At 36.3% G+C, this 20152-nt stretch overlaps 1 protein-coding gene across 5 annotated transcripts in view; it reads left to right on the top strand.

Moving 5' to 3' along the window:
• Positions 1 to 20152, top strand: part of Cytip (cytohesin 1 interacting protein) — an 81465-nt gene that overhangs the window by 43390 nt on the left and 17923 nt on the right. For 4 of the 5 annotated variants that reach the window (XM_010606774.2, XM_010606775.2, XM_010606771.2 and 1 more), the window contains 3 exons: positions 9505 to 9664; positions 17712 to 17761; positions 18530 to 18584. In XM_010606774.2, the coding sequence (XP_010605076.1) occupies positions 9596 to 9664; positions 17712 to 17761; positions 18530 to 18584 (174 nt within the window). In that variant the 5' untranslated portion in view covers positions 9505 to 9595. Of the gene's footprint in view, positions 1 to 9490; positions 9665 to 17711; positions 17762 to 18529; positions 18585 to 20152 lie in introns of those variants that run through there. The other variant, XM_010606772.2, reaches the window with a different exon arrangement.

A 20152-nucleotide genomic window follows, 5' to 3' on the forward strand; every position in this document is an offset into this window, starting at 1 on the left:
CAGGCCGGGAGCTCCCGCGCACGCCGCCGGGTGATCGCAGACAGGCAGGTAGGCAGGCAGCTGAAAAAAAACCAGGAACTACTTTTTGTTGCAGGGACAGAAGGGAGAAGGCCAGCACGATGGGATATGCCAGAACGTGGAGGACCTACAAGGACAGGCTAAGCAGTTTGGATTTTATTCAAAGGTTGGGGAAAATTACCTAGAGCTTAAAGGACTGTGTTCGCTTTTCCAAGTATTGCACAAAATCCCAACCTACAAACAGGTTCTTTGCTTTCTAAGAAGTTACTTTCTAAAAGCCCCATAGTCTTTCCCAATGTTGCAGAGCTGACTGCTCACAGCTATTGGGTAGAGCCGAACCTGAGAGTGCCACAATGTGTTAAGATAAGAGGAAGAAACACCGTGGTCAGTTGTTTACTTTGAATTCTGATGTAAGACTTGGTTTTGAAATGTAATTGTGTGTGTGCCTTGTAAGAGGATGGAGTAATAAATGAATTAGTAAAGAACTGCCATTTAGAGACAGTGCTTCAACAGTACAAACTAATGTACTTTGCCCACATTAAAATTAACTGTTCGCGATTACTTTCTTCTCCCTTACTGCTATTTTGTGGAGACTCCAGAAAACATTTCTGAGGAAGAATTTTACTTGGGTGGAAAAAATCAATAGAGAAATATGGAAGAGTTGTCCAAATGGATGAAGAAGAAACACCATTAAATAAAATACAATCTTAGCCTGTCAGCATTCAGTAGGTAAAACATAATTCTCAGTAGTAAGCATAAGTGAAGTATAAGGACCTATAAAACCCTAAGATATTATTAGAAACAATGTGATTGATTTTTTAAAGTTCTCTGAGTTACTGATATTTTTAAGGTTGATCAAATAATACAGTGTATGAATGCAAACTTAGATAAAAGGTCGAAGCTATAATAGCGTACACTTCGTAAGTCCTCTTCTCACTCTTTCTCACTTTCCCTAATTCCTTCACCAGAAGTAATTACTATTAAGAGTTAATGTGTATTTAGTCCTTCTTATGTCTGTACATGTTTATGTACATATAAGTCTTAGTCAGCTTTCGCATTGCTGGGACAAAATACCCAAATACCACAACTTAAAGGAGGAGAGGACCAATTTGGGTCATAGCTTCAGAAATCTTGTTCTATGATTGGCTGGGTCCAAGGCAGGCACATCATGGCAGAGGGGCATGACGAAGCCAAGCTATTCACTTCATGGTGCCTGGAAAGCCAAGCACAGGCAAGTGTACCCACGAAAGATACACCCTCAAAATGCTCTGCTGCAGTGATCTGCCACCTCCACCTGGGCCCCTCCTAACAGCATGTAAAGCTGTTAAGATGAGTGGATGAATTGCAGAGGAGTGTAGCACCTGCATTATCTAATCATCTCTCTGGGGTCTCTTAATGCAGTATATGTGATACTTCCTCAAGAAAAATTAATGGAACCATATCATGCATACTGCCCTATCTGTTCCTCTATATTTTTGCCTTAAAGATCTCCACCTGAGTATGGATATTTCTTTATATTTTTAATTGATATACAGTATTCCACTAAATTAATTACCTTAAATTGGGCTGGGAGTATAGCTAAGTTCAGAAGTAGAGCATTTGCCTAGCATACTGAAGGCCCTAGCATGAGTCTGATCCCCAACAATGTAAAAAAAAAATGCCATAAATTATTTTACCACATTTCCAACTGATACATATTTGAGACTTCATTTTCTTTTGAAACTACAACCAATGCCACAAGAATCATACTTCTATTGCTTTTGTCACATGTAGAATACGTGTGAAGCTTCAATTCCTAGAAGTACAATTACTTAAAAGTAATTAGGTTGCATGTTTTAAAGTTTGACACTTTGAAATTATCACATTAATAAGCTGTAAGGAATTATATTCTTTCCAAAAGTGTTCTGATTCCATTTACTTGCAACTTTTTCTATACCGGTGACCACCAACTTTTTGTTTTATTTTGTTTATTGGATAGGCAAAAGTTAGATTTTTGACCACCTAACAAAATATATTGATGACTCATAGTTCTTCAGTAATTACTTGTTCATAGCCCTTACTTATAAATATTTTTTCTAAAAATGCAATTTTAAGCACTCATGTATTTCAGCCATTAAAAATTATTTCACAAGGAATTTCTTGCTGTCACTCAACTTTCATCTTTGTACATTATAGCCTTCATTGAAGAGAAATTTTTCATTTTCCTGTAGTTAATGTGCTGTGGATTTTTATATATTTTTATAAAAATCTTCCCAACTTTATCTTATTGAAATATTCTCTGTCTTCTGTTAATTTTTTACATATCTAAATTTTCACATTTATTTACTTAAGATATCTGAGATCTATGATATTGTGATAAAAGGCTAAGGTTTAATTTTTAATTTTGATACTTTTGAAATGAATTCCCAATGTTATTTATTGGTGTGTCAATAACTTTTTCTAATGAATGATAATAACTTGACAATATAACTTTCTACATATGCATGAGTATGTTTTGGGATTCTCTATTGATTTACAACATCAAATTTGGCCATGTTCTATTATTGACCTCTTTTCTTTGACATACATTTCTAAGCATTAATATTTCTTTGATATCCAGGCAAAATTGTTTTCCCAAGGCTGATCATCAACTTCATACTCTTATCATTATTATTTTCAATTATTTCTTCCCTAATTTTGTGTACTTTCTCTTTTAGTTGAAAGAATCATGTCACATCCTATAACTGTAGAAATGAAAGCTATAGGGATTTTGATTTGCAGTACATTTAATCTCTTTGAACACTTGGAGAACTTTCTAAGAAGGAGTATGCTCACAAAAGAACATGTCAGACTGTACTAGTCAGTTTTCTCATTGCTGAGATAGAATACCTAACATATACAAGTTAAAACAGGAGACACTTACTTTGGCTCATTGTTTCTGGAGATTCAGTTCATTGCTGGCCGGCTCCAAAACAAAAATATCATAGCCAGAAGGCATTGTGAAGCAAAGATATTTAGTCACTGCCACTGGGAAACACAGTAGTCTAACAATGCCAGAGGAAGAGACCGGACGACCAGGCAAACCCCAAGGTTACAATGTTCATGACCCACCAAGACATACCCAGAAGTGTGGTGTTCCAATGCCCTAGGTGAAGCCCAAAGCAATCAGTGTGACACCGTAGTTTAACCTCCACACCTGCCTTTCCCTTAGTCTAGACTTTAACATTTTTTCAGAAAATCTTAAAAATGCTTTCTAGGTTTATTTTGGCTTTATGTCTTTGGAGCCATCTTGATAGTATTTTACATTCACTATTGTAAATCCTTATACCAATATATTATTGTGATAGTTAACTGACTGTGTCAACTTCAGTGAAAAATGGCCAACTAACTTGGATTAGCATAATTATGGGTGTTAGAAGACTGACGCTTGGGAGGATTGTTGCTAGAATGGTATAAAAGGAAAATGGAGAAGGAAGGCTGCTTCCGTTTCTTTGGGGGAGCTCCAGTCTTCACCTTCACCTTGGATAGCATTTCCTGTCTTCCAGCACAGAGCCTTCAGCCTTCCATGATCGACCGCTCAGCCTCTTGATATGGACTCCCATGGGGCACTACATGAGCTCTAGGCCTTCAACTGGATCCTTCAGATCTCCAGTGTGCACGCAGCCCTTTTGCGTTCTTGCACACCTGACTCTGTGGGTGGCCATTGCAAGACAATCTTGTAAATTCTTATATATCTGTATGTCTTGCATTAAATCTGTTTTCTAGTAAACGTTGCCAGATACAATTATTATCATTATTTATTATTTATATTGATGAATATAATAAGAATTATATCTTGTACAGCAAAAGAACTGTTGCTGTGTATGAAATGTATGTATGTTGCCCTTGAATCCTATAATTCAGAAAACTTAGTCTGTAAATTATTCTGAATAGTCTTGTAATGAAACCAAACAATGAATAGACTTCTGGTTTTATGATTTTAACTTACATATCCTCTACCTTTTATTTGTAATACAGAGTACAACAGTGAAGTGTGATAATGATCAAAGTCATTATAGTCTACTTTCTTATAGAAACATTTATATTTCAAAATTAAGAATGATATTTGGTGGTTATATCTCATAGATACTCTTGATTATGTTATGAAAATTTTCCTTTATCCCAACCTTGTTTGGGATTTTTAAAAAGAAAAACTGAATCATAATAGCCTTGATATCTATTGCTTTGATTTCTCCCTTTATTCTAGAAATGCTGTGATTTCAAATAATATTTTATATCTTCATTCCTATCCTTCTATTCATGGAGTATAGTCTAGCTGGTGGAGAGGTATTATTTTTGAACACATTGTTGAACTTAATTTAATATTTTATGTCAGATGTATCAGCATTGCTGTGTGGCATTTTGTCAATTCCTCTCTCCCTGTTTGTTTCTTTTTTTTTTTTTTCCACCTTCTTTGTCTAACTTAGAGTCAAGTTAGTTAGTCTTATAAACCACTAGTTTTATGTTCTGGGACAATTTATAACTTGAAAATATGGTGCAATATTAGTAAAAGAATTTGTATCTCAAAGGATGGGTCTTTAACTACCTTTACAATATCTTCTATAATTATTATTGTATTAATAGTTTCTACCTCAAGAAATGAACACACACTAACACACATTCTACTTATAAATTTTTTTTTCTTTCTGTGTACCAGGGATTGAACTTGGGATCTTGTGCTTGCAAGGCAGGCAACAGAACCACTGAGCTAAATCTCCAGCCCATACTTATAAATATTTTATCTCTTGCCAAAATAGTTAAGGTTCTACTCTGAGCCTCAAATGGATTTGAATGAATTCATGTCCACATATCTGTAACAGCCCACATTGTTAATGTCTTTCTGTAAGGTGAGACAGAGATATTTTATTTATTTCAAGTTTTATGGCCATAGGTGTAAATTTGTAAATATAAATATATATTGATCTTTATGTTTATACTTGATTTGGACATATTCCTAAATATTTTATTAATCCATTAACTAAAAAATAGCTGAAAATAGATGATAGCCTTCAAGCAAACAGAACACCCAAGTTTATAAGTGGCCAGTAAGGTTTCTATTACAACTATGCCCTTGTTCAGAAAGGTGGCTCCATATCATACGAGATAAAAATGCTGTTCAGCCCAAGTCAGTCAAAATTTCTGTCTTATCTCGATAAATTCATGAAAACAGAATGTTATAAAGTTTTAGACAAATCCCGACTTGGGTTTTCTCTAACCAAGGGTTTACATGTTGCTTCATGTTTATAATTAAAGGGAGCTTTTACTATTAGAGTTTTATTTCTCAAAAAAGGAACTGTGTGTTTGGAAATTGGGGGAACAATTGGTGTTCCAACATTTTGTTGAGGTTCTTCACACACTACAGACTGTTTTCTTTCTTATAGACCTGTTGTTTTAATTAATTTTATTTCTATTACATGACTAAATCATGTGATTTGGGAAAAGAACACATTATAAAATAATTAAAAGGACAGCTATGGTGATTGATGTCAGCCCTAGTAGTTTTAGAATCCTCCTTTCATGCTTTCTTTTACCTTCTCTTCTTCCTGTTCTCCCTGTTCCCATGTAATTCAAAAGTTTTTTTTGCATTCTGACAAGAAATTTCAAAATTACTGCACAGACTGCCTCTTAAAGACTCAACTCGATCTGATGCAATCATACAGCATCATTTCATATATGTCCCAAGTGTTGTTATGTGTAGATCCAGATATTGTCTGTGTAATAGTGACTTATCTCCTATTAGCTTAGAGAGTCTTCTCATACAAATAAAGGTGAAATGCCAAAATAATACAAACAAGTGAGCCAATCAAACACAACACAATGACAACCTACAAAACCAAATAATATCTTCTACAAGTAAGGACAAACAGCCAAGATAAAAATAAACAAATAATCCCAATGATTATCTTAATGTCACAAGGGCACAGGAAAAAGACCTCATTTTGAAACTAACCTTAGACTTCTATGTCCACCCTAATGTATAGATGAGCTAGGCTGACAGTAATCCAGAAAGCTCAGACATTGTCTCTGACAAAGCTTTGCAAACATACTTTGATACACTATTGAAAGAGATTTCACATGGTTTCTACTATTTAGACCTCCAGAGGCATTCTTGCTGGATATATGGGCATTTGATGATGAATAAGGCAGAACATACAGAATTGCAGTCATTTTCTTTGAAGCTTTTTCTTTTGATTTCTTATTACTTAAAACAAAGTTCAGTAGCATTAGCTGTGTTATATATACATGGTCTCTTCCTCCCTAAAAGTTTTTGGTTGGATATGAGGTTCAGAGAGAATGTTAACCAGCTTAGGCTGCTGTCACAAATACTACAGCATAAAACATACCATACATAAGAGAAAAAAATATGAGAAATGGAAAAAATGGAAACAAAGTCTTTGTAAATAGGGAAGGGTGGAGGGGGTGAAAGGAGGGCAGGGGAATGGGGGAAAAAAGAAGCAAGAGACATCACGTAAAGGTACGAGATCTCAATGATCAATGTAACTGTACTGTATACTTAAAATCTACCAATAAACTTAAAAAAATCATGCATCAGATGGCTTTAAACAGCAGGAAGTCATTTTCTAACAGTTCTGGAGGCTGGCAAGTCCCAGATCCAGGGGCTTTCAGCTCGTGATGAGTGCTGTCTTCCTGCTTTGTTGATGGCAACCTTCTCATAATGTCCTCACATAATGGAATGGGAGCTCTCTGGTCTATCTTCTTACAGGAGCACCAGCCCTATGAGGTCAGAGCTTTACCCTTACAACTTCATTTCACCTTAAGTATTTCCTTCTAGGCTTCATTTGGGGATTAGAGAATTAACATATTGATTTTGGGGGACAAAATTCAGCTCACATCCTGTAAGGCAGTAGTTTTACACTAGAAATTTGTTAGACCTCTTATAGCTGCCTATGATTAGACAGGTGGCTAAGTTTTTGTGAAATCCTCTTACCTTTTTTAAAAATTTTAGTCTGTGGAAAGTGAGGCACTCTTGAAACCTTTTGAATTGACAGAGTTTGATCTGATTCATTTTCAGAATCACTTCTAAAATAAGGGGAGGCTAAAGAGAAAGAGAGGCCATGCTAGTATAATTGTCCTAAGGAAAATTCTAAAGAAAAAGAGAAGTTGTTAATTGTAGAACAGCTTTGTAAGTCAAGGCCTCAATCTTTGGAAACCTCCTTCCAACTTAAATATTAATGTTTTCTCATATTTTATCCCTTTTTATTAGTATGCTACTTAAAATATTTGATAAATATAGGCTCTGACAATCAAAACAGAAAACCGATAAAAATTGACCAGTTGATAAATACATATTTAACAAGTCTGATCATACTGATGTGTGTGGCATAGATGTCAGACCTGCCTTTGGCTCTTCTATTATATCCATGGAGCCTATGATTTGAAATATTATGCTTACTAAGAAAATTTCATAAGTTAAATAATAAAAAATTTTCCAATTTCTTAATGATTGGTTTCTACGATACACAGCTTCAGATCAGTGTGATGCATTGAACTGATACAGCTTTAGTACTTGTTTATAAAACTTCATGTCAGGTGGCCTATGTGACCACGTATTAGACAGATTTTTAATTTTCACCTGGTATTCTGAAATATTAAAAATATTAGCCTAACTTCACAACGTTTCTAGAGGAGAGTGAATGATATTGATTGTACTGATTTAAACGACACTCCTCACGGCCTTTTTCTTTCTTTTTTTTTTTTTCCTGAGAAAAGGTCTCACTGTGTTGTTGAGACTGACCTGGAACTCACTGTGTAGCCCAGGCTGGTCTCAAACTCACAGCGATCCTCCTGCCTCAGCCTCCTGAGTGCTGGGATTATAGGCGTGCACCACCACGCTTGGCATCCTCATAGTCTTTTGATGTTTTTGAATAGTTCTCCTTCGCCTCTCCCATTTCATATACACACATGTATGTCCATGCGTATTTATCTTACATGGATATCTTTAGAATGGGTGTATCAAGTGTTGCTGAAGTCTACCTCTCCTGTTTGTCTTACACATTTATGTTATCTTCCTGGCCTCTAAGGCATATGAGGTTGTCATGCATGATTTGGATCTTTCTGTTTTTGGAAGCATCATTTTGTCCATGTCAAAATCTGAGTCCAGTTGTATGAATAGTACTGTGAAAGGATTCTAAAAATTTCTGTATTTTTTCCATCATTTGAAGCATTGTTAAAGGGGAAGATTTTTACAATATGCATTTGATGAGTTCTGCTTGAGGTGAAGTCAACTTGCCTTTCACATTGCATTTCAGCTCAAAGCTTTTTACATTTTTTATATTCTAGTATAGACCTTTGAAATAATTTTTAAAGAAAAATCAACTTCCCATGCTATAATCAACTTCTCCGTTTGCCTTTCTTTTTCTTTTGCTATCAGGTTTGAACCCCAGTCCTCGTGCTTATAAGGGAGGCAGCAGAACCACTGAGCTAAATCCCTAGCCCCTGACTTTTGTTTCAATTCTTCCTTTTCCTTGCTTCCCCTGTTCCTCCCTGAAAGCACTGCTCTTAAAAATACCTGACCCTGATCTATGCTAGAGAGAGAGAGAGAGAGAGAGAGAGGGAAACAAAAGAAGAATAAATAAAGCAGCAATGCTTTTGAGTACCCTGCCATGGCATCTGGGCCCCAGCTGCATTTGAGGGACCAGTTGGTGCATCCCTGTGCCACCTTGAGGGCCTGTTCCCTTCTTGCTGCTCTTGTCCTCCCATGGGACCACTGCCTAATGCTGGAGCAGAGTCCAGTCCCAGATATGGCCAACATTGTGTTATAAGTGTTGCTTCTCCTTTCATGTTATTCCTTATTGAGAGAAAGGATAATTTTAGTAGGGACAAATAGAAGGGCCATCAGAAGACTGGTATTGAATGGCTGTAACTCAAGTGGGAGACGGGTTGTCTTTTTGATGAACATTAATGAGCAAGGGTGTGTGTACCTCAGGGGAAGCACATTATAAGCACTTTCTGAGGACATCATGACCAGCACCTGTAATTCTTGCCTGCAGTCACAAAAACTGAATGTTGGCACACCCTGGCTTTTGCGTTGCGCTGCTAATGTTAAGTAAGAACATGGATGAGAAATAAATGGCAGAACTGGGGAGGTTTTTTTTTTTCTTTTTAAAATATGGCAGATGGTATTTTGAACATAAATAGCCATGAAGCATAAAAGTATATGAGTTCTGGCTGTTTGAGGGAGAAAAAATAAATAGATTTTTTAAATTGTAAAAAATTAGTTTGAGGATCTCTTAGAGTTTAAAGAAAAAAGCAGTGACTGAACAGAGTGAACTTAAAGATAGTGTTTGTGTAACAAGTACCTCAAACCACAAAAGTCACATGGGCTCTTTCTGCTTTGCTACTTTTGATGTCACGCCAGAAGGTTGTACATTTAGCTTCCCCCATCCTGCAAGGCCACTCAACCATGTGCCAGCTGGAATAATCTTTATTTACAATGTCTTTACAAAGGCTTCTGCAGCAGAGCAGCAATGGAAACCTGGTGGACTACTGCACTGGTCCTGCATCTAGCTCGTACCCCACACTCACGAGCAGCCTCGAGATGGATGACAACAGAAGGATTCGAACGCTGGCAGACACCGTGGCTACTTTGCCTCGCGGAAGGAAGCAGGTATGTTGCTATTTGTATTTGTGTTCTCTTGAGACCAGAGTGATATTTGTCTGATTTCATGCTACAGATGCTATTTTAGAGATGTTGGAATTAGTCACTGAGTATGAGGCTGGGGTGAGATGCCCAGGAGACTAGCGGACCAATCCAGATATTTGAGGCCAGAATCAAACACACTTTTTCTTTTTACCGAGGCAATACTTAAAATATTTCATTTTTCTCACTTAAAGAGGTGCTCTTGTAAAATGAAAATTGTTGCACATAATAAAGATACAGATGGTTTATATAAGAATTATTGATCTTTTCCACCTTTTTCTCATTGATTCTTTTCCTCCCACCTGTACTCTCTGCCTTTGATAGTCATTTTAGTTCATAGTCAAAAGAAAATACTTTTCCTTGAGGGCAAATTTTGTTGACATTGGCAAATATCTCTTGCTCCTGGGAATAAGACTTTCTTTTTTGAATAGGTGTATACCAGGAGGAACACTTAGCCACTGACTAGCTGTGGGATCTTGAGCGAGTCATTTGTCTTTCTAAGACTCAGTTTCCTTTTTTCAAAAATGAAGACAATAATAGAAGCATCCTTATTGGGCTTGAATGCAGCTCAAGTATGGAAATGTTCAGTGCCTCACATGGTGACTGACACACGGTATGTTCTCAGTAAAGGCTACATTGTGATATTTTATTCTTCAATTTCTAAGATTCAACAAGTAGCCATAATACCTGTTTAGGTCTTGCTTACATACTTGTTACATAAATTTAGCACAGATTTAACTTTAGATACGGCACTCATTCAGAAAATATTTAGAATTACTTTACAGCATGAATTTTTGCCCTTAAATTTCAGGTGTACAACAGGCGCTTCTCTGAATCCTTCTAATTGTAGGACTAGAGAGTTACAATAATTTTTCTGTGATGGATAGGGCTTACTCATTTGTTTTTTTTGTTTTGTTTTGTTTTTTGTTTTTTGTTTTTTTTTGGTACCAGGGATCAAACTTAGGTCCTTGAGCTTGTGAGGCAGGCGCTGGAACCACTGAGCTAAATCCCTGGCACATTTGTATTTTTTTAACAGTTAAAATAAGGGCATAATTTACCATATTTTAGATTACTGATATTTCTGAATCCAAAGTACACATATGATAAAAAGTTTAATATAATGGCAAACATTTCTAGCAGTTTACAACTTGTCTGAAAATAAAGTAACATAGGAAATCCCAACATCTTTACTGTTTTCAGATATAGAATAGTCCATTTTACTTTCTATTTCTCATAAAGCTATTGGGTTAAATATGGTTCATTTGGTAAGGTTGAGCTTTCATTGTTTTGGTAAATAGCTACTGGTTAAGCAATGTTTTTAATTTTTGAATCACGGTGGGAACTTTTCATCCTGTCCTCCACACCTGACACTTAACTCATTTTATCTACCTTTCAGCTCGGGCATTTCAGTGTAATAGACAATTTCAGAGCAACTACAAGGGGGTAGACATCACACTATTTTTAGGAGGTAAAAGATTAGAAGAGCACGTTTCTCATGTAGAAAGAGTTTATAATTCAGTAGGCAGTATGAATAGCATTACACCAAGTAAAATGACATAATACTCTCTTCCAAATAACCTGGCCTTTGAATATAACTATGAAAGCTCTTTAATATTCCAGAGTAAGGGAATAATTAATGCTCTGAGGGTATAACAACACAACTGTATGTCAGGAAGACGCAGCGCGTGTGCAGGAGATGAGAGGAGATCTCAGAGCTGGGTTGCTTTGCAGAACACTTGAACAGTTTCTCGGAGAAAGCAGACAGTAGTCCTTTGGCATCTACAAGAGTTCAGTGCCAGGACCCTCCATGGAGAGCAAAAATCCATGACTATTCAAGTCTACCATAAAATATAAACTAAACACATCCTCTGTTATCTCTAGCTTATGTATAATACCTAATATGATGTAAATGCTACGTAAATAATAGCCCAATTTTATTGTTTGGAGTAATGACAAGAAAAAAGCCTGTACATGTTAGTATAGGTTTCTTCTTTTTTGCTTTTGGTTATTTTCAATATGTGGTTGCTTGAACCAACGGATGCAGAACCTATGGGTACAGAGAGCTGACTGCAATTTGACCAGCAAGCACAAAGAGCCAAGAATGTGTTTGAGCATTAGAGGATTTTAGTAACTTTTTACTTGAGAAATGTAGTGGATTGGTGAGGTATGACTAGGTCGAAGGAGAAACTTTGGCGGTAGTTGGAGAAAGAGGAAATGAAACAATGGGGAAGAAACAGAAAGCTTTGAAAGGCCATGGAAGATGGAGAAAGCATAGCTGATTTTAAGCCTAAGTGAAGATGGCAGGAGTTAAAAAGTCAGTTAGTAGGAGAGACTGGTTATTGAAGGAAGACGATAAGAAAGGCTCAGGCAGATGAAATATGTGTGTGCGTGTGCAAGTGTAGAAAATACGTATATGCGTGCATGTACACACATCTCTTACCGATGAATTTGTGCATAGTTCTCTTTTTTAGTTCTTCTTTTCTCTTCCTCCTCCTTGCATATTAATTCAAAACATATATTTTCCTCTTCTTGTTTTGGGGGGGGTGTTTTTCAGTGATTTATTGAAACTTTTCAGACATTGTTCAAGACGCCATCTGTATATGTCCCGTTCCCCAGAATGAATATATTTATTATGTGCAGCAAACATGTACAAATATGAACGTTATAATAAAAATGATACAATCATTTTTATATTTTGGGAAGTGTCTCAAATATTTGTATTTGGAAAAGGGTAAGAATCCTTACAGATTATGTTACCAGGTTAATGCAATCTTTACCTAATTCCAGGCAACATGTTTACAAAAAAAGGCAAATATAGGTCCGTTATATATCTGCATACTGATTTTCAAATCCAGGCTAGATCATTACCTAGCAAAATACAAGTGGGCTAGAAAACAGTTTTTCATCCTTGCGTGAAGTGGAGTGATAGTATGGGCTCCTAGCCTGCCTGATGCCCCAGGATTATTTATTTATTTTTTGGCTTTTATAAACCCTTTGAACATGATACTTTTGATTCAATATGGTCATCAGCAGTGAAACTTGATCCAAGTTTATCCCTACATTTCAGAATGTTCCAAATGGACATTCATTTCCTATAGCTGATTTTTGGAGAACAATCACTCTTTTGGCATAGACCGAATGGCAGCAACAAGGTCCCAGTGAGGCCACCCCACAAGCAGGTGTGTCTCTTGCCCATTGTTATTTTCAACACTTTGAGGATTGACGTCAACGGTTCATACCTCTTGTTATTTCTGGCTTGGGTTTCTGCAAAGCTATATCTGGTCAGTCTCTAGTTTCAGATTAATCAGAGACAATCAGGTGTTTACATTCAGAATTATTTAAAAATAGATTTCGGGTGTGAGTATTACTTCAATGCCTACATTTGTAGGAAGTGCTGCACATCCCAGAAGAACTTCTAGTTCTACACACAGTTTTAGAGGAGAAAATTTCTGCAGTGGAAAACTTTGGAAAGAGACAGAAGGGAATAAGTTCAGTCTTTTTAAATGTATTGAAGCCGAAGTGGTTCAAAGTAGTGGTTGTGTCTGACTATCCACTTTCATAAGAGTGGTGAGTTGCTTTTGGAAAACAAGTTTGACAGAATTCTGTAGTGAGAAGAAGGAACCCAAATCACAAGTATGAGCTCAACTGTACTACCTGTGCCAACGATCCTCTCTCTTTCCCTAATTTTCTTTCTGTTATGCAGTTACTACTGAATAGGCAGCTCCTGGAAGGCTGATTTTACATATGCCTTCAAGGAAGAAATTTGTGTTAAATTCTGTACCAGGTATATTTCTGGGTACCATGTTGGCCTTCTGGGGCTTTTGTGGCACGTCCATAGGGTTCCTTAACTATCAAGGGTGTCAGACCTGAATCAAAGGATTTGATCGTGTCATGCAAACAACTTGAAAAATATTCTTTAAACCATATCATGGCATGCCTGGGGCAATATCCAACAAGTTTTTTTTGAAAAAGAGGTCCACAAACTGATGATTAGCCCTTCCTAGGAAGGGGCAATATTCTATGTTGGTTCTTTAAGGGCCTTTACAATTTAGGAAATTGAGTTTGGCTTCACTACTCTGTTATGCTTTTGAACAATCTGGGGAGCCTCACTACGAGAGTGCTCCTGACGTAAAGTGAGGCAGAAATATGTCTGCGGATCAATTAAGGAGTGAAGGTGAGGCAGGGGACTGAAAGAACAGAGCACATAATTTTGAGAAGTTTAAAGCAAACCATTAAAAACAACCTCCCACCCTGTGAATCGGTATCCTCCCCTTATCCCACCTCTAACTCTTTCTAGAAATGAGTACACAGAGTGGGGACAAGGACATACCAGATTGCAACTGAGCAGCAGATAAGGCTACAGCACTGACCTAGGAGCTTCTCTGAGGCTGGCTAACTCTCTGATTGTGCCACAAATTTTCCTAACTTCTGCAAACTGACAGCTGAAATGTTTGGTCCTGGCTTCTCACTAAGAGAGACTTGTGAATCACTGTACGGCAGGAGAAATTGCATTTTGAATGTTAATGCCCATTCTTTTAAGTCATCTGAGAAAAACCAGAAGAGCAGTCATAAGTTCAACCTCAGCCATCATTATATTTAGTGGCTAGTGAGGAGTTAAGGAGCTTTGTCTATTCAGCAGGCATAACAAAATGTGTAGTTTGCAAGTCTGCCAAATTGCTAAACCTAGATTTCTCATATTAGATAATGTGTAATAAAAGACAGCTGTTGCCAGCATATGCTGTGAACTGAACACCAGTTCCTCATTCATGATTTTTGATGCCAGCACCAGAGCTCTGAGAAAAGGCTTTGGCTGTGAGGGTTGTCTGGGGAACATTCATTCCTTTGGTCCCATTTTCAACTAGGACTGCTCACATTAGGGAAAACTTTTTTTGAAGGGTAAGCTCTTTGAGAAGCCCTCGCATATACCTCTTGTCATTAGGCATTGTTGTCTTGTGGGAGAGCTATACTGACTCCTGAGAAGATCTCTATGTCTCCTTAGTTTGACAGCCAGATCGAAAACAACAAATCTGTATGTCAAGATATGGCCCATGTCAGATAAATTGATGGTGCCTAATTTATTTAAATTGGTTTTTAGTTATATATTAGGTGGCTAAAATAACTATTTGGCTAGTGCAGATGGAAACTAATTTATAATTTGACCTAGTCTGATGTTTTTGTGTCACTGATAAACCATTTGAGCCATGCCAAAGAACTGAACATCTACACTGTTGATCGTGTCAGGAAAATATTTTCATCTGTAGTCAGGTAGCCAGGTAGACAGGTTAAAGGAGGAAGGTTGGGAAATTTTCTTTTCCATAGAGGAATCTGATCTATTTTATGGAATTAAATACTTTAGATTTCAAGCTATAAGAAATGATTTATTCAGAAGATAGATTGGAAGAAATCTTGAATCTCCCATCAATGTTGATTGTAGGTTTAGGAAAATGACATTTAACTTGCCACGACTGGATATTTTAATAATAATTCACTAATTTACACCACCATTCATTCATTTAGTGGTCATGTACTTATTATCTTACTTCTCTTAGTCTTAATCTTCTTGCTATTTTTGGATATGTTTCCCTATTCTGTTTGTTTCCTTTAATTTTTATATGTTGCTATGTGTTTGAGATTTAAACATTTTTTCTTACATTTTTGTAACTACTTTGAATTTTTCTATGAGTATTTAACTTATAGAAGAACAAAGTTAAGGAATGTCTCACATATTTTTTTCCTCCAAACTTGAATTCTTGAACTTTGGTCTCCCACCACCATTCCCTCGCCTCTGTTGTAGGTTATTTTTGGATGTCTGTTTTGCAGTTTTTATGTTCCCATACTATTCTAGGCCTTGTGCTAGGCCCTGGGATAGAACATAAAACAGACATTCCCCAGGAAGCCCAAAGCATACATACAGACAATTATCTACGAAAGTCAAGTATTTGATCAAATATGCCCTTCATACTAATATGCACGTATACATGTGCATATAGAACTCCATATTTACGAATATGTGAATAGAATGTAAATGCTAATCGTAAGGGTAATACAGTGGAGCCTTGACTTATAAACTCAATTTGTTGAGAGGGCTGGTTGTAACTCAAGTTGGTCATTTGAAGGCTCAGGCTCCTCTATACAGTCTTCAAAGTCTCTCTCCTGTATACATACAGCTCTCAGTGTCCTTAGAGAGACATTGGCCCAGGATTTCTCAACCCAGTGCAGGAAAGAATGTTATCATGTTCCTTCCAGAATTCTTTAAGGGTTAAATCTGTCTGAGACCATCTGGAAGCACAAGCCATTACATTTGGATCATACCTCAAGACTTTGGTCATTAGTTAAAACTAAAATTCTGGTCGTAACCCAAGTTGTTCATATGTCAGGCTGGTTGTAACTTGAAGGTCAACAGTACCTTAAAAATATAAACCCTACTCATCATTGTACATGATATAATTCCATATGGCTGAACTAAGTATCATATAATGTGAATTAAGGGTGAACAAAAAGCAAGATGAAGATGATGAAGAGGGACAAAAGAAAATTTGAGCACAATATAATGCTTGGATTGAAAGTGCTTGCAAATACCCATTTTATTGCTCTCATTCACAAGAAGACAGCCTGCTGATGTAACTGAATGGTCCCCTTCCTTGTTTATACATATCAGGTGCAAAGGCAGATAGGAACAAACCTTAAAAGAGCTGTAGCCACTCTACAGTTAGTCCTTATAAAGCAAAAGTAGATGCTTTTATCAAGACCACTGAATCTTTTTGGATCTGTTCAGTCTTCAGGGTGCTATTAATGAAGTTAGATCCACAACTGACAGAAGGGGGAAATATCATTACTTTACATCACAGCTGTAAGAGATCCGCTCTCCAATTTCATTAACTTTACTGAAGATGAATTCTTAACAATGGGACATCCCAGAAAATTTATGAGATTACTGGCATTTTGTACCCAGTAATTCAAATTCTTTGTAGGCTTCTGTGTAACTTGTCACATATGCATTGATCTCTTCTGTGCATTTTTCTACTTCCAATTCTTATCCTCTAATTTTATTTTTATTTATATAGACTACATATTGATCTTCTGCTATTATATATTTTGGTTACCTATGCTAACCATGGTAAACTGGCAGTTGAAAAGCATGGGTTAGCTAGTATCATAAGCTTATGTTTAGGACCCTGAGAACATTTGAGGAAGGGCTAATTAACATTTCTTAAACAAACAATAAAAAACAAACATTACAAACAATCCCCTAAGTAATAAGGTGCTAGCTTTTGTTGATTTCCATTCTATTTACATAGGCAGATGGTATGCCTAATGTTTATGTTTATATGATTTTATCCAAAATGTTCGGGGAGGGGTGAAGGTGTTATTATTTATATTACCTGTACCATTTTGAGTGCCTTTCCTTTATTGACTGAAAATCTTACTACACTCTTCTACAAGTGTTGCAAAAATAAATCATAAACAAAATTGAAGTTTTGAGTTCACTGGAATTATGCTTATGCATAATTTGATTCTTTAGAGATTGTTTTATCCTGCTAAAAACAGTAACACTGAACTATTACAATAAGTACAGTCATTTCATCGGCATCTTCAAAAGCTATCGAATGTATGAGTACCTGGATTTCATGCCATTCTGTGAATGTTGTTTTCTCTGAGATTCAATGTGATGACAAATTGTTGTGGCTCATCTTCTAGAGGCTGCTTTAAATGCAGATTAGAAATGAAGTAATCTTTGAAAGCTTTGGAGTTCTGCCACATCCCTTGAAATCTTTTGCTACAGTGCCTCACTATCCAAGCTCTTCTACTCTTTTAAACAGAATGCCTGAAAGTTCCCATTCCCAATTCTGCTTCTTTGCTTCACCAGAAAATGGAAATTGCTGCCTTTATGTAATAATTTCCCAGGAGTTGGGCCAAGGAAAGTGATAAAGAACAAAATCCTTTGTGACTTATAACAGTTTACAAATGTACCTTAAGGACCTTGAGATAAATGCACACTTTAATTATTTTTCAGCTTGCTTTGTCCAGATCAAGTTCTCTGGGTGACTTTTCCTGGTCTCAGAGGTAAAGACATTCACTTATTATTTTGGTTTTTCACCAAGATAGACAGGAACATAGCTCTCCAGACTGTTGATAATACTGACACATACACATTACAATTTATGAAGTGTGATCAAAAAACGAGGTAAATATTTAAATTTTCAAAGTGTGTTACAGTAAAAAATACATTGCCATTAATCCCCGCCAAAATACTCCGCCTCATTTTCAACACGCCTATCCCACTGTTCTGGCCACATTCTGGAACAGTTCTGGAAGTCGTCTTTTGTGAATGTGTTTAGCTGTGTTGACACGGCTACCTCCATATGCTGAATTGATTCAAAACTTTTACCTTTCATGGACATTTTGACTTTGAGAAGAGCTAGAATTAGCATGGTGCCAGATCTGGTGAATGTGGTGGTTGAAGACGCACTGTAATGTTTTTATAAACCTGCCTTGCCATTGGGTGGCACTTAGCCACAGCATTTACTGTATTTTTTAAAAATCACATATCACAAAGACTTGTGAAAAAAGGACTTCCAGAACTGCTTCAGAAAGTGGCAAGGACGATAGGATAAATGGATTGGCAGCAAGGGAGAGGGTCTTGAGGGGGATTTATGGCACTATGTCTTGAACTGTAATAAATTTAAAACATTTAAACATTCACTGTTCATTCTGATCACTAAACATTACTGTCAGCTATTTTTAATTGTGACAGTCATTTTTAATGATAAAGATGTACAAAATGTGATACCTTGTTCTTATGCAGTTTGATGTTTTTTCCTTTTATTACAGAAAGCTTGTAACTGTGGAAAAACAGGACAATGGAACATTTGGATTTGAAATTCAGGTTGGCAGTTTTCAGATCTCTCCGATATCCAAGGAAAATAGTTGGAACACTTAACAAAGAATAACGAAACTAGTGTATGGCTTTGGGGGTAGTTTTCCAGTGGGTTGAGTACTATAGAAGAAAGAAAATTTTCCAGTGACACTGACAAAATATTACGTCTGAGATAGTCTCAGCTCCATGGACTGAGGTCTTCCTTAAGCACAGACTGATGAGAAATGCTTGATTTTGACCAAGTCTTAATTAAGAGAGGGAAGTAGTTTGCACAGATGTGTGCTTTACATATTTGCATTTTGGATGTGCTTTGTATAATTATATTATCATGCTATATATCATATTCTAAACTTTTGGGATTATAGAAATATTTGAAATTGTGTATGTGGAATGCATATATTTATATATATAGGTACAGTTACTTTTGATACAGAAGCTGTTATTGAGATGAGAAATGTATAATTTTATTTCTAATGACAATATTTTATAATTATTATTTGGAACACTTGAAACTTTGGTTCTACTTGAAGATTGCTTAATGATGGGTGAAATTTTTAATAGTCCTTATGGTCTTCAGTGTAAATACCAAAAAATTTTATTTTTTATTAAATGTTTGCATTTTTCATGACTGTATTTGTAAAGGTAATGAATTAGGTCAAATGAAATCTAATCTAATTACAGTGTAACAGTGATCCTTTAAATGTTACTTTTTCCCGTAACATTTATGCATTCCTTTTAGATGTGTTTTGCATAATCATATTCTTATACTATACTTCAGATTTTAGATTTTAGTTTTTTGTGCTGCTTGCAGAAAACTTTGGTGTGATATCAACCCCACAATTGAAAGTGCGTATTTTAAGATCAGGAACAGGAAGCTTCTCAGTAAAACATGCTTTATAAGTAAAGAAAAAAATGATATGCATCAGGAAAAGGTTATAGAAGAAAAGAAGATAACTTATACTTTTAAAAAATCTAGTATTTTTATATTTGATGAAATTTATATTTGCCATAAAAATTGGTAAAATCTATCATATTGTAGAAGTTCAATACTATTTCCTGTTCACACAATACACTATCTTGTTACAGAAGCATTATGTATTTTGTGACCACTTCTTTTTACATGAGCAAAATTCTCAGAGATGTGCAGCAGTTGCTATTGAAAATACGGTAAATACAATAGGCCACAGAGTACTGAACATTCGTAGATTAACATGAGCTAGTAGCTTCATCTCATGCATGTGTTATCTCAGTGAAACAGGAAGTCAACAAATAGGGTGAATGTTTAGGGGGTATTTTACAGGCCAGATAGGACTTCATGTACTCAGGTTGTGCATCCTGTGTGAATCCGTATTTATGTCCTAGTCTACCAAGTGGATGACGAATTAGAAGAGACCAGATCTACCCTCCCCTCTGGTTGCCCATTGGTGCTAGTTTTACACTGCTTATGAGAAGAACACACGTTAGATATTTCTTTCTGTAACTTTGGGGCTTCTGTCTTTCCTTATCGCTAGTCTCAAACTTATAATTCTTTCTTTTTTTGGTACGGAGGACTGAACTTGGGACCTTGTGCCTGCAAG

This window comes from Fukomys damarensis, unplaced genomic scaffold (assembly GCF_012274545.1).
Source record: "Fukomys damarensis isolate Sample0158 unplaced genomic scaffold, DMR_v1.0_HiC HiC_scaffold_26, whole genome shotgun sequence".
Classification (NCBI taxonomy): domain Eukaryota; kingdom Metazoa; phylum Chordata; class Mammalia; order Rodentia; family Bathyergidae; genus Fukomys; species Fukomys damarensis.